The 13,104-nt window shown below is 41.1% G+C and overlaps 1 protein-coding gene and 1 long non-coding RNA gene across 2 annotated transcripts; one reads left to right on the top strand and one right to left on the bottom strand.

Moving 5' to 3' along the window:
- Positions 1 to 227: 227 nt before the first annotated feature.
- Positions 228 to 2,523, bottom strand: LOC139031397 (uncharacterized). The gene is made up of 2 exons (XR_011483843.1): positions 2,447 to 2,523; positions 228 to 526 (listed from the first exon to the last, which is right to left on the bottom strand). It is a non-coding gene; the product is annotated as an uncharacterized lncRNA (long non-coding RNA).
- FAM8A1 (family with sequence similarity 8 member A1) lies at positions 1,708 to 11,050 on the top strand. Its single transcript, XM_020893699.2, has 5 exons — positions 1,708 to 2,534; positions 3,528 to 3,648; positions 5,361 to 5,484; positions 5,956 to 6,095; positions 7,700 to 11,050. Exons 1-5 carry the CDS (start codon positions 1,811 to 1,813, stop codon positions 7,842 to 7,844), a joined length of 1,254 nt encoding a protein of 417 aa, XP_020749358.1. The 5' UTR covers positions 1,708 to 1,810; the 3' UTR covers positions 7,845 to 11,050.
- The last annotated feature ends 2,054 nt before the right edge of the window (positions 11,051 to 13,104 follow it).

Raw genomic sequence — 13,104 nt, forward strand, 5'->3', positions numbered from 1 at the left:
AGTTACAGTTGGATTCCTGACAACTGCAGTGGAGTCCTGATTAATATAAATGTCTATGTGGGCAGCATTATGCCAGGTTCTACCTAATCAGTGGTATTCAAAACAAAGTCTGTGTCTCCAATAATCACAATATTTACACTCATTCTATTTTCTCTTCATTTCTTTCTTCCCTTTCCTCCCCTACCCAAACTTGGAATGCATGTTTAAACATTACAATCTCTTCACAGTTGACTTTTTAAAAATTGTTTACTTATTATTTAATTTTTGGCTGCACTGTGTCTTCTTTGCTACACTTGGGCTTTCTCTAGCTGCGGCCAGCGCCGGGGAGCTGGGGCTACTCTTCCTTGCAGTGCGTGACCTTCTCATTGCAGTGGCTTCACTTGTTGTGGAGCACCAGCTCTAGGCGTAGGCTTCAGCATTTGGGGTTTATAGGCATAGTTGCCCCAAGGAATGGCGGATCTTCCCAGAGTAGGGATCAAACCTGTGTCCTCTCCATTGGCAGGTGGATTCTTAACCACTGGAGCACCTGGAAAGTTGATTTTTAAAACCACATTTGTAAGAATAAACCCAGCTATAGGCCACCACGATCTTTCCCTTGTTTTGGATACACACTATATTGGTATTGTCTTAAATAGGTCTCCCAGTGCTTCATGAAAGTCTTTCCCTTTAACCTATCCATTAGCTTCTTAAGGGCAAAAGTTAAATCTTTTACTTTCATTTCCCAGGGCAGAGTCAAGAATGATTCTGGGATTCATCATGTTGACAACTATACCCACAGTACCTGTGGATCTCCTTCCTGTGTGGGACAGGGGATACAAAGATATATGCCTATCACTTAACCGACTTCAGGACTTTGGAAGGCATACTAAAATGTAAATACGTTAAGGTGCTATATGTAGTTCAGAGGAAGGGGAAATCATGCCTGGGCTATGGTATCTCAGGTTCCAAAGCCCTGAGATATGAACAAGGCCTTTCCTGAACAGAAAATAAAGGGCAGGCGCCAAAGGTTGAGACGAGTCTGAGAAAAGGCACAGTTTTGCTGAGGCAGGCTTGTGTCAGCAGCAGTGGAAGGTAAGACATTGCAGGCTCAGATTGGCTCTAGGACAAGGACAGAATCTAGCTCTTAAATCAACACAACCCCTTTTCTCTTACAATCAAGATGGCTGCAGCTGAGCCATACCACCTTGATGGGTCCCAGTTTGGTTATTAATTTCTTAACCCCTGAGGATATGCCTTGTATCACCTTGAGTACAAATGGGTGAGGGAACCAGTTAACTGGAATGAATGCAGGCGGAAATAATTAACAGGTCCTGTGCTTAGAGACCAAAACTGTCGCGGCTGCAAACAGAAAAGGCAGCGCTGACCCCCGGGACCTCTCTCTGAACTCCTCCTCCTCCATCAGCTGTTCCTCCAGGGGCAGCCGGAGTCTACAACCCGTGAGACTATCTGAAGAAGCCTTGGGCCTTCAACTTCGCTAAAAACCGCAAGAGGTGTGTGAGGGGGGGTGGGTGGGAGGGGTCGGGGGCGCGAAGGGGTGCCGGTTGAGCGGAACTAGCGATAAGCCCAGGACGTCCAGCTGAGTAGCTCCCCGACAACCATAACCGGCTCGGCAGCTCCAAGGCCTATTCCACGCCCCGCCTCCTTGCTCCGCTCCGCCCCGGTGACGTCCACGGGGGCGGGGTTTCCGTTTCCGGTGGCGGATTGTTGACGCCTGCGGCTGCTGCGGTGGCCACCGAGCCGTTGGGGAGGGGCCAGGAGGGAAGGGAGACGGCGCAGTGACAGGGCCGCCGAGGGTGCAGCTGAGGCGACGATGGCGGAGGGGCCAGAGGAAGCCAGAGGCCGTCCTCCCGGGCAGGACGACGGCGGAGGGAACCAGGAGTCCGTTCCTTCCCTGAGAGGCCTTCCTGCCGCCGCCGCCCCACTGTCCCGGGACGGCCCGCAGGCCGAACCCCAGGCCCCGGGCCGGCCCCCAGCCTCGGGCCTCGCGGCCGCGGCTGAGGAATTGGAGCCGCCGCGCGAGCTCGAGAATCGCGGGGAGGCGGCCTCCGGCTCCGACTCTGGCTCCGGCGCGGGGCTGCAGGAGCCGGCAAGCTGTGAGGCGTCCGAGGCCGCGGCCCCGCCGGAGAAGCCGGCGCGGCTGAGCGCCCGCGAATACTCCCGGCAGGTGCACGAGTGGCTGTGGCAGTCCTACTGCGGCTACCTCACCTGGCACAGCGGCCTGGCCGCCTTCCCCGCCTACTGCAGCCCCCAGCCGCCTGCGCCCAGCTACCTCCCGGCCGCCGGAGCCGCCGCCGCTCCCCCGGCAGCCGCCCCGCCGCCCCTCCAGCTGGGCTATTACAACCCCTTCTACTTCCTAAGCGCCGCGGCAGCCGGGCCCGAGCCAGGGGCGCCCGCCGGCATCACCACTCCGGCTCCGGTCGCCGGCCCCGCAGCCCGCGCCCCTCACCTGCAGCCGCCGGTCCGCGCAGCCGCGGCCACGAGGGTGGGACCGGCCGCCGCTTCGCGAGCCCCGAGCGAGACGGGGCGGCAGGCAGGTGAGAGGCTCTTCGGGGCACGTGCTGGGGTGGCGGGGTCGGGGCGGGAGCCCGCAGGCTCTGCCCTGCGCTTGCTGCTGCTGCCGTTCGCCGTAGTTTCTCCGCGTCTCTCAGTTCCCAGGGTGTCCAGCGAGGCCCGTTTCCTCTTTAGACCTGGCGCTCCGGATCCATTCCCTTACTCCCCGGACTAGTCGCTTCCAAATGTAAAGAAATGTTTGCTCCTCAAACTACTTGCTGTTACCTTGCTCTCCACGTTCTGGACTGAGACCCAGAGCTTAATTCTCAGATGGTGAAGCCGGTTTGGGGGGAGAGGAGGTGTTGGCCGGTAATGCTGGTAATAATCCAGACATGGATTTATAGTTTATAACTTTTATGAATTAGCGACAATGGAACTGACGGATATTACAGAAGATTTTCATGAATTCAAATGGAATTATGAACCTTGGCTTAATCCTGTGTATTGTCTCTATAGTCTCTTTACTTCTGTATGGATATTAGAATGTTTTGAATTGACACCTTTTAGTTTATTATTTTTATTTTATTCAGATAATATGGGACAAGACCTAGTTGCCTTAATTTGATCCAGAATTTAGGATGGCAGCTTATTAATCACTGAATTTGTTAAATACATATAAAGCGGGACAAATGAATAGGGGTAAGGTGAGCCACACAGGGTTTAATTTTCTGCCATAGGCTTGTAATTACCCGGGTTCTCATTTAAACCCCTGGTGAAATGTACTGAGTATTTTAAATGATGAAATTTACCTGTGAAATAACTTTTAAACATTAAGGGGGTAAAAACAGCTTTAAATTGCTATGAAGTAGCATTGCTGTGTTTTAATAACATGCCCTATTGAAGTCAATACCAGTAATTGTTTCAAGGTTATAAAACTTTTTATCAGCAAGTTGTACCTTGACTTTACATTCTCCATTGCCTAGGTTGGGTTCCAAGGGAACGATTAGCTTTCCTAACTTTTTTTTTTTAATTTACAGGCAGAGAGTATGTTATTCCATCCTTGGCCCACAGATTTATGGCAGAGATGGTGGATTTCTTTATTCTCTTCTTTATAAAAGCGACCATTGTCTTAAGCATTATGCACCTGAGTGGAATAAAGTAAGTTAAGGCCACTTGCAGAAAGGTTTTAACGTCTAGTCTAGAGGTCTTGCTTTTTTTTCCCCATGCTTGCCAGTGATTGGATAACTTGTTTGCCAGGGTCAACAATTTCTTTATAGGAACTTTGTCAGATTTACTTTCTTGTTGGTTTTAAGAAGTAACTACAAAAGAGAAAAACAATAAATCCTGCAAGATATGGGAAAATTTCACCTATAAAAGTAGGTAAAAGCTATCTCCAACCCTGGTTTGATTTTATTCACTATTTTCTTAGGGTAGGTACAAATTTTTCTCTTATAATTGTTTTCAGAGTGGAGTACCTAAAGACAAAGGCATAAACTGTTAATAATCAGCTAGATGCCATTTCCAAATGGGGCTGCCTGTATACATCAGGCAAGTTCTAAATGAATTGCAAAGTGAGCCATTTATTTGAATAGTCTTCCTTTCAGAATAGTAGTCATAGTAGCAGTTATCACTTGGTAAGCACTTTCTACCTCCTGGGCTTTATATGGACTTTTTTTTGGCCACACCCCCGCACCGCCTGCAGTGAAAGCATGGATTCCACTGGACACCAGGGGGTCCCTGTATGGACTCGTGCTCTTGCTGCCACTATTAAGTGAGATTAATACCTCCATTTTAGAGAGATTGAAATTTGGATTTACAAAGGTTAAGCCCAGAATTTACAAAGGTAAATTTAAAAAAAATAAAGTGTTAAGTTCAGACCCTGGTGGTTCAATTGAATGGTTACCATGATTGTGTCTCTCCCTCCCTTTGCCCCTACACATCCAGTCAGGTACCAACTCCTTTCTGTCAGGATTTCAGTTTTCATTATTAGTGCTTCTCCCTAGGCCCAGTCACATCATCACTTGCTTGGATTGTAACACAAGTCTTCTAACCAGTATCTCAGTTTACCATCTCCTGTGTTATATTTAATCTCATAAATTCTGATTCTGCCACTCTGCTGCCTTAAAAACTTCAGTAGTTTCTCATTGCCACCATTAAAGTCTTAATGTCTTCATGTTTTAACAGATACCCTTATTTCTTACACTCCCTTCCCTGATGGCTCAGCAGTAAAGAATCTGCCTGTAACGCAGGACATGCAGGTTCAGTCCCTGGGTCGGGAAGATCCTCTGGAGGAGGACATGGCAGCCCACTCCAGTATTATTGCCTGAAAAATCCCATGGGCAGAGGAGCCTGACGGGCTACAGTCTGAAGGGTCACAGACTTGCACATGACCGAGCATGTATGCCTTATTTCCTGATCAGTCACTTCTCACACAGTATTTGAGCCATACTGAACTGCCTACAGCTTCTGTCATTATTCAAGTCTTTCTCCCATTAGTCCCGCTCTCTCAAATGTTTCCCTTAGGCAGGCCAACTTCTCTTCATCCTTCAGATCCCAACTTAAAAGTAATTTTTTCGAAGCCTCCACTAAGATGTGTTCCTGGTATGTGTTTCCAGGTACTCAGTGCTTCTCTATGACACCCTTTTCCCACTTCACTCACTCGCCATTTTAAACCCAGAGCTAGGACAGCACTTACTCATGGTAGTGCTACTTATTTGTTGAATAAGATAATGTTTTGTGAAACTAGATGATTAGAAACCTAAAGATTAGTTTGTGATTTCAATTAGAGTTTATGGCTTACACTGATGACAAAATACCAGTACAACTGCTCTGGTAACACATTCTCTATAACTCAAAACTGTTTTTTGTAGGGATATCTCTAAGTTTGCTATGCATTATATAATAGAAGAAATAGATGAAGACACATCAATGGAAGACTTGCAGAAAATGATGGTTGTGGCACTTATATACAGATTATTAGTTTGTTTCTATGAGGTAAGCTACTGACTTCAGCAAATATTTAACAATATAATTTTAGATTATCAGCCCAAGACAAATATTGTAATGGAGATTTTTAATCATGTATTTGTCAAATGTCTTTTTTCTAAATTTTAAGATAGTACCTTTTCAAGTTAAAATTTTCTGAGCGGAGAAATTGTACAATTTCTTAGTAATACATTTCATTCATTTGTCCAAGTATATTTTAAGTTGGTTGTGGAACGTATGTGTTTTTCCATAGAACCAACTTGCTAAAAAAATGTAATGGCTCATAGAGAAATAACTGAAATAGACATCTTGTGGTATTTGAGGATATTAGAGACCTACAGAAATGCATTAAAAGATTAAACTTTGAGTATTTTTTGTAATTCTTCCAACTTGAAAATGTTAAAACATGAATCATATGGCAGGAAAATACTGGTATAGTTGACCCAGTAAACTGTTTTACAACTGTCCTTCTTTCCTTAGATAATTTGCATTTGGGGAGCAGGTGGAGCTACCCCAGGGAAGTTCCTGCTAGGACTTCGAGTTGTGACATGTGATACATCAGTGCTTATTGCACCAAGTCGGGTTTTAGTGATTCCGTCCTCAAATGTTAGCATTACAACGTAAGTTCTTTTCTTAATCTACTATGTACTTATGAATTACTGTACTTAAACATATCAAATGATGTGTTTTTAGGATGTTGGTTCTTCATGGCATATAATAGGCTTACATTTAATAAGTTTAAAACAAAGTTTGAATGTTTTTCAATAACATTTATTGACTCCTTTTCAGTATACACATCTTCAAGGGTCAGCATTTTATGAACTGGAGGCCACGGTGATGAGAGGATTGGGTTGTGGCGCTCTCTGTTTCAGTGCTCCAGGCCCAGCTGTGCTTATATCCTCTACATCTCCAGTTAGGGAGTTCAGTTAACTGCTCTGCCTCGAAGCTTCCTTTTGGTGGTAACAGTTGTCAGTACCCTATCTTAAATAGGCAATAGGAGTTTTGACATGCTCCTGCTCTTAAGAGGTTGTAATACTCATAGTATTCATGACTAGCTGTTGGCATCTAGCTCTGGGGTAAGGTGTACAGATAGTGATAATGGAAGTTGTGGAGGTGAGTAGATGGTAATCAGCTGAACAAAACAAGGTTCTGACTGGAATTGCTGCCAGAATGATTCAGAGTTAGATGGTTACACAAAGAAATATAAACAAGAGACTTTAGAAGAAGCCTGGGATTTGTTGACATCTTCAAAATTTCCTTATTTTTGTGATTCGAATCTTGGACTACTACTTTTACTGAGAATCAATATTGGCTAATATTTGTTGAACACCTTGTAAACCAGGCACTTTTTAAAAACTGCATGTGTATTCACTAACTTAATCCTAACAGCCTTGTAAGATATATATTATAGGTACTATTATATTATCCTCTTACTACAGCCATGGACACAACTAATGGTAGAAAATGAACCTAAAATACCAAGTCAGTCTGGATTCAGAGCCCACATTCAGCTGCTGTGCTATTCTGTAACGGTTCAGTGCACTAAAAGGCAAAACTGTAATGATAGGAGAATAATTCCCCATTCTAAGCTCCCGTTGAAAGCTTTTTAAAGCTTTCCTCAATCACAGGACAACAGGGACCTCTGTGGTGGTCCAGTGTTTGAGACTTCTCATTGTTACTGCAGGGGGCGCGGTGCAGAATTCCTGGTCAGGGAACTAAGATCCCACAGCACAGCCAAAATAAACCACAGGACCCCCCAAAGAAAGCAGAGAGCTGATAAACCAACACAGTACTTTGAAATGCTGGTGCTCTTCACAGAAGGTAGAAAATGGGACTGTACTAAACCTACTCAGTTTAGAAGACAGTGAAAACATACAGAAAATAAAGATATTAAAAGTAGTGAGTGACCATAGAAAAGGTGGGTAAAGGGAAGTTACTCTGTTCTTTTGGCAGAATACTAGAAAATACTCTAAACTTTTAATTGACATTCTAAGACATTATTGCTTTTCATGTGAAAGTTCTAAAAATCTAATTTTATGTTATGAAGTCTTTAGAACTGGCCCAGGTGGTTTGATCATAATATAATGCTACTTGAAAGTAATTTAGATATAAAAGGTTAAAACTCTCAATTATACTTTGAACATTTTAAATACATTCTGAACTTGATAGTCTACTAATCTATATGTAGTTGGTATATAACTTTATCTGATTTTTTTTTTAATAGGTCCACTATACGAGCTTTGATCAAGAATTTTTCTATTGCTTCTTTTTTCCCTGCTTTCATTACACTGCTGTTTTTTCAGCATAATCGAACAGCCTATGACATTGTAGCAGGAACCATCGTAGTAAAAAGAAATGGAGTCAGATGATGCCCCGAAAAGCCATGAATTCCGTATTCTCTGGAATGACAAGACTAAATTATGTGTCAAGGCCATCAGTGTCCCTGGGTTACATTAATTGATTTAGAAATTAAAGCAGTCGATCCAGTGTGATGCAAGTGACTATGCTGAAAGTATTGATGTTACTTGAATGCCAAAGAACTTTTCCAGAAGAAAAACCTGTTAAGTCCAAGTGTTAAAATTTTTATATTGAACAGAAGGCAAGTGGTGTCATCATCAACAACAGACAGTATATACTTAAGATCTAAGGTATTAGAATTTGCTGAATGCACTTTCAGCTTTGAAATCTCCAAATGAAACTTTAAAAAGTTATTTTGGTTTATCCCAAAATGATGGAAAACGTCCAGTTGTGTTTTGTAAACACATTCATCTTTTAGTTAACACGTCTTGAGGAAATTTTCGTCTTTGATTTTTGGGGGGAGGGAGTGGGGACACACTTCATAATCTACTTAGCTCCCATCGCAGGAGGCGGTGAGTTAGCTACAAGAGAAGGGGGAGGTTGAGGCCAGCCGGGCAGTTCCCGATCCGAAATGTTAACACCTGTACTGCAGTTTACTGCAGGAGTGAGACGTCATAGCTATCCTTAATGCCTGCACGTGTATTTCAGGATAAGTATTTGCATGATGATGAAGTATTAAGTCATATTGCAATCTTTTTTTTTTTTTAAGAAAAAGGTAAGTTAGTGATTGCTTTTAATGGGGTGGGTGTGGGGGAGTAAATTTTCACTGTAAATTTAAATTGAAATTCATGTGCAGATGTTTTCCGTGCCCTAAATCAAACTATAAATATGTGAGGAAAAGTTAGTCCTATCAAACTGTGGCATATTTACTGTAAAACAATATTCCCAGTATGTGCACAGCATGAAGTATTAGTGCTTTTCAGTGTTCTGAGTATAACTTCTCTTTATATACAGGATATTCACATACTAGTTTTAGTTTTATTGTACTCCATAACTTCTGAAACATCAAGGAGTTCAATGATTAAATAAATAGTAGTAGCCTATGAAATAGCAATTTTCCCATTAGGGACTATTCTCTAACAAGGAAGAGGAGCATGTCCATTGTCCTAAGTTCTTTGGTTCTGTGGGCCACCAGCTCGTTTGGAGTCTGTCAGGGATGATGTTTTGAGGGAGATGTGTAATACTGTGTGTTGCTATTTTATTCTTCTGTCGCTGAATTGTGTGTGCGCGTGCTTTTGTTAGATGGCCCAGTTAGCTGTGCTGAGATAGATCTGAACTAAAAGTTGTCGGTCTTAGGCATTTTCTGCATTTTCTCTATTTTTTCCCCCCAAAACACTAAGCTGTACTGAACAGTTCATATCTCAGGTGCTTTTAGGATCAATCTAGGCTTTATTTTGGTCATAATAAATATATTGCTATATCACTGTATCAATTTTTAAAGTGGGTCTTTTTGACATTTAAAATGTATTTTCGGTTTGTTTATAGAACCTTAACAATGTCGTAAATACTTTTGATTGTAAAATTTCATAAACCATGGATTTAATATAAAATTATTTTGAAAAACATCACAGAAAGCCTATTAGTTAAATGTGCTATAATACTAAAACAGATCATTCACTTGTCATTTCTGGGAAGATAAAGTGTTATGGCCCTTCACAGTAAACAAACCAAAACCATCCACTAACTTTTTTAGAGTAGATTATTAGGAAATATTACATAAATGGTTACATACTTAACCAATTAGTAGTGTATACATTATTGGCATATACACACCTCTTTGCCCTGGATTGGGAATTTGAGTTGAAATGTACTCTTATGTACTGTGGAATTCATCTTTAATGCATACTTTCCTCTCAGATAATTGGATGGTTAACTACCTGGGCTATTTTTACTTACACAGTAAAACAAAAGTAAATACATGGTCCAGTTTGATTTATACATTAAAATATTACACATCTGCTATACACAAATGATTCAGATTAGTATCTATATAGATGCATTTAGAGCTATCTCAGGATTCAAGTTAAACTATGTAGCCCTATAAAATAAACATTATTATTCTGTCTGCCTTTACATGAAAATCCAAGTCTGATTATGAATGCAGCACTTAGGGAGATTTTGGATTCCCAAATTTGAGGAGAAATAAATGACAAAATGGGGAAGGTTTTTTGGGGTGGAGCCCTCTATTTTCAGTATACGTTATTATATTTCATTTGTAGAAATGCTGACTTTTCTGTGTAGAGCCTCACACTGAAGCTCTACAGCCTAAAAAGGCAAAAAGAAAGCTGTCTTCATAGTATAAATATTATTCATCACTTTTACAAGATAATAAAGGAACAAAAATTAGAAGTCATGCTGAGAATACCATTTCAATGAACATACCATACATAAAACCACAAAACAGGCAGATAATTGAGGCATCTAGAAAATCTACCCATTCCTAAAGCAGCCCGAGTGGCCCCAGGACCTAGAGGCAAGTCTGACACTTGAGCGCACGCTGGGCTGAGGCTGAGGCGGCGAGCAAGCTGTGCTTCTAAATCTGTGACGCAAGAGACAGTGCTTTCCGAGGTACTTGTGTGGCACTGGTCCAGAAGCTACTGCTTTCTACCTAAATACTCACCTCATTTTTCCCAAATATTTAGGATTGAAAAAAAAAAGCATTTGACAGTTTTGTTTAAATTTATAAATGTCTTCAGTGTTTGTTTCAAATGACAATAAAAATTGTTTCAACTCTTAGATTTTTTTCCCTTAAGTAACTTGCTTGGGTGTTTCATGGGAGGCATAAATAGTTCCAGCAAAACAAAGACAGGAGTTGAAAAATTAAACTGCTTGTTGCTACTTGGGGATAAAGGGCTTTTTGATGGGAGCATGGGTATTAAATATTTTCCTTCTATACTAATCTCAATGAAAACAGGCTGTTCTTCCTCTTAAAGAATATTCCTAAATAATGGCATTATTCCTAAAATCTGGCAAGTATTTCAATTACTTGCCACTTCTCACCCCTCTATGCCAAAGGCCAAAATTTATCAACATGTAACTTGCCTGGGTAAAATTCATCTCAAACTGTAGGCATACTTCCTTGCAGTTTCATTTATAGTATGGTGTGACCCACAAACTAATCTGATGGCCTGCCTAATAAATAAAAATTCAGCATTCTATTTTTAATAATTTATATGCCACCACTTTGTTATTGTCTCAATAAATACCTGGTCATCAATGCTTTTGTGTTTTGCCTGTTTCTTTGAGGTTTGCTCTAGAATCTCTTGCTTCCAAATACAGCTGTGCTAGCATTCTCTGCCTTCAGGAGATGAGTGCTTTCAGAAATAGAAGTCTATCCAAAAAAAAAAAAAAAGATCATCCACTTTGAGGTATATTCTTTTAGCAAGTCACTCAAGTTAGCTGTAGATGACTAAGCTTTTGATGTTAAACTAATCATGTCCATTCGGCAAAAGCTGTTAACCATTCCAGCCACCGTGCAAGATATTAAAGACCCACATGACACATGAGGAACAAGAATTCAGTCACAGCTAGTCAAAGAGGTGGGCAGTTTAATCTTATTCCAGTCTTATGAGCATTCCCTATTCAAACATTTACAACAAAACTAGATCGACAGGATCCTCAAGAAATACAAAATAAGAAAAAACAGGTTCCTCAAGAAATAAAAAGATAATAAAGGATAAACTTAAATGGAGTTAAACTACAGTGTGGTCTGAATCCTGTAGACAATGTGCTGTTTAGGCACCCAGCCACTCCACTCTGGAACTATAGTGGATGTCAGAGATTAAGTTTCTGAAAGTTGCCCCACGTGAAAAGGAAATGAAAGCTCTGACATAAAGCTGTTGTATGTAGCTAGACCCAACACATTCCATTTTTCTCACTTTTTCTATACCAAGTTTGTTAGTTTCCATTAGACAAGGCCAGCACCTGACATACTAATATAATTAAAGAAACCATAAGTTCTTCCCCAGGTTAAACCAGGAAGTTCATGGACTGGTTATAAATTGCTAACATCAGTCCAACACTTTTATCTCAAGTAATAAAATCCTAATTATGTGAATAAATCTAAGAGAAATTCATAACATATTAGCTAAAGACATGCTTCAGTTGTCTGAGCTGTACTTTTTCTTAACACCTCAAACTGTAAATTACTAAAAAAAAAAACCCCAAAAAACAAAAACCTACCCCTTAGAAGTGGCATGCCTGGATCTCAGGCATTGCAAGTCTTCCAGGCACTTATTTAATGATTTTTGGACACTGTCTGAACCCAGTGAGTGCATGAAATCTCTGGTGCATAGGTCCGAGAATATACATTTGCCACACCCCACCAAACATACTGATACACGTTCAGTGAGAACTGACTTTTGCAAATCAACTGAATTATAAACATACCTGATTATTCAATCTTTCTGCATATGGCTTTCTTACTGTCAGATTATTTTCAGTTAAAAACAGTTCCTCATTGATCCAGCATGAAAAGTGGGCTATCTTATTTTCTTTCTGTAACGTTTCCCCGTCTTCCACAAACAGCACTTGACTTTCATCTGTGTATGGAGCATGGAACCCAAGACTGCTATGAGAGCCACAGGGAGTGGGTCTGCAGCCTGCACCAATCTGACGAAGAGACACGTCTCCTGGGCTTCAGTAGGGAAAGATTTGTGGTTGGAACTGCTACCAGGAGTGTATTGTATAGCTGTCATGTGCAGCCTGAGAGTTAAAGCAGTCGAGATGAAAAAACAAGTCCCAAGTCACAAATTTCAGTTCTCGGGGGAAAGGAGACTTCATTTTTATAAGATAACTCACCCTATTTTGGTTTTTGGTTACTAGCTTTAAAAAAAATTAATATTTCTAGTACATTTTTAATGAAAAATCTTTCCCAGAATAGAAAGCTTAATATCCCCATCCATATGGGTCTAAAACAATGACTAAGACTGAGCGAACATGCAATTTAGTTAAGCCATTAACACCCCACACGTTTCCAATTTACTCCATTAGTATTCACCATCATCTCTTGCCCCACAAACAGGTTCATGTCAAACATTCATTATTTAATAAGTTGAGAATTATAAATAGAAAATTCCTACTCTGAAGCTAGCACTTGATGATGGCCTAAGACATTTCAATAACAGAAATCATTTTACTTGGAAACACAGAAAAGCTCACACATTTCAAAGTATTGAATTTAGACTCTAACCACAAGTTCAGTAAAATAAAAGCCACCACAAAATTATATGTTCAAATTGAAGAATAAAGTTATCAAATGTTCTCCTAAGA

Source organism: Odocoileus virginianus, chromosome 27 (genome assembly GCF_023699985.2).
Source record: "Odocoileus virginianus isolate 20LAN1187 ecotype Illinois chromosome 27, Ovbor_1.2, whole genome shotgun sequence".
Classification (NCBI taxonomy): Eukaryota; Metazoa; Chordata; class Mammalia; order Artiodactyla; family Cervidae; genus Odocoileus; species Odocoileus virginianus.

Excerpts from the sequence above, each read along its gene's own strand:
- FAM8A1 (XM_020893699.2), top strand. The coding sequence starts at position 1,811 with ATGGCGGAGGGGCCAGAGGAAGCCAGAGGCCGTCCTCCCGGGCAGGAC. Across the intron at positions 5,485-5,955 it reads TATTAGTTTGTTTCTATGAG|ATAATTTGCATTTGGGGAGC; the intron begins GTAAGCTACTGA and ends TTCTTTCCTTAG. Across the intron at positions 6,096-7,699 it reads TCAAATGTTAGCATTACAAC|GTCCACTATACGAGCTTTGA; the intron begins GTAAGTTCTTTT and ends TTTTTTTAATAG.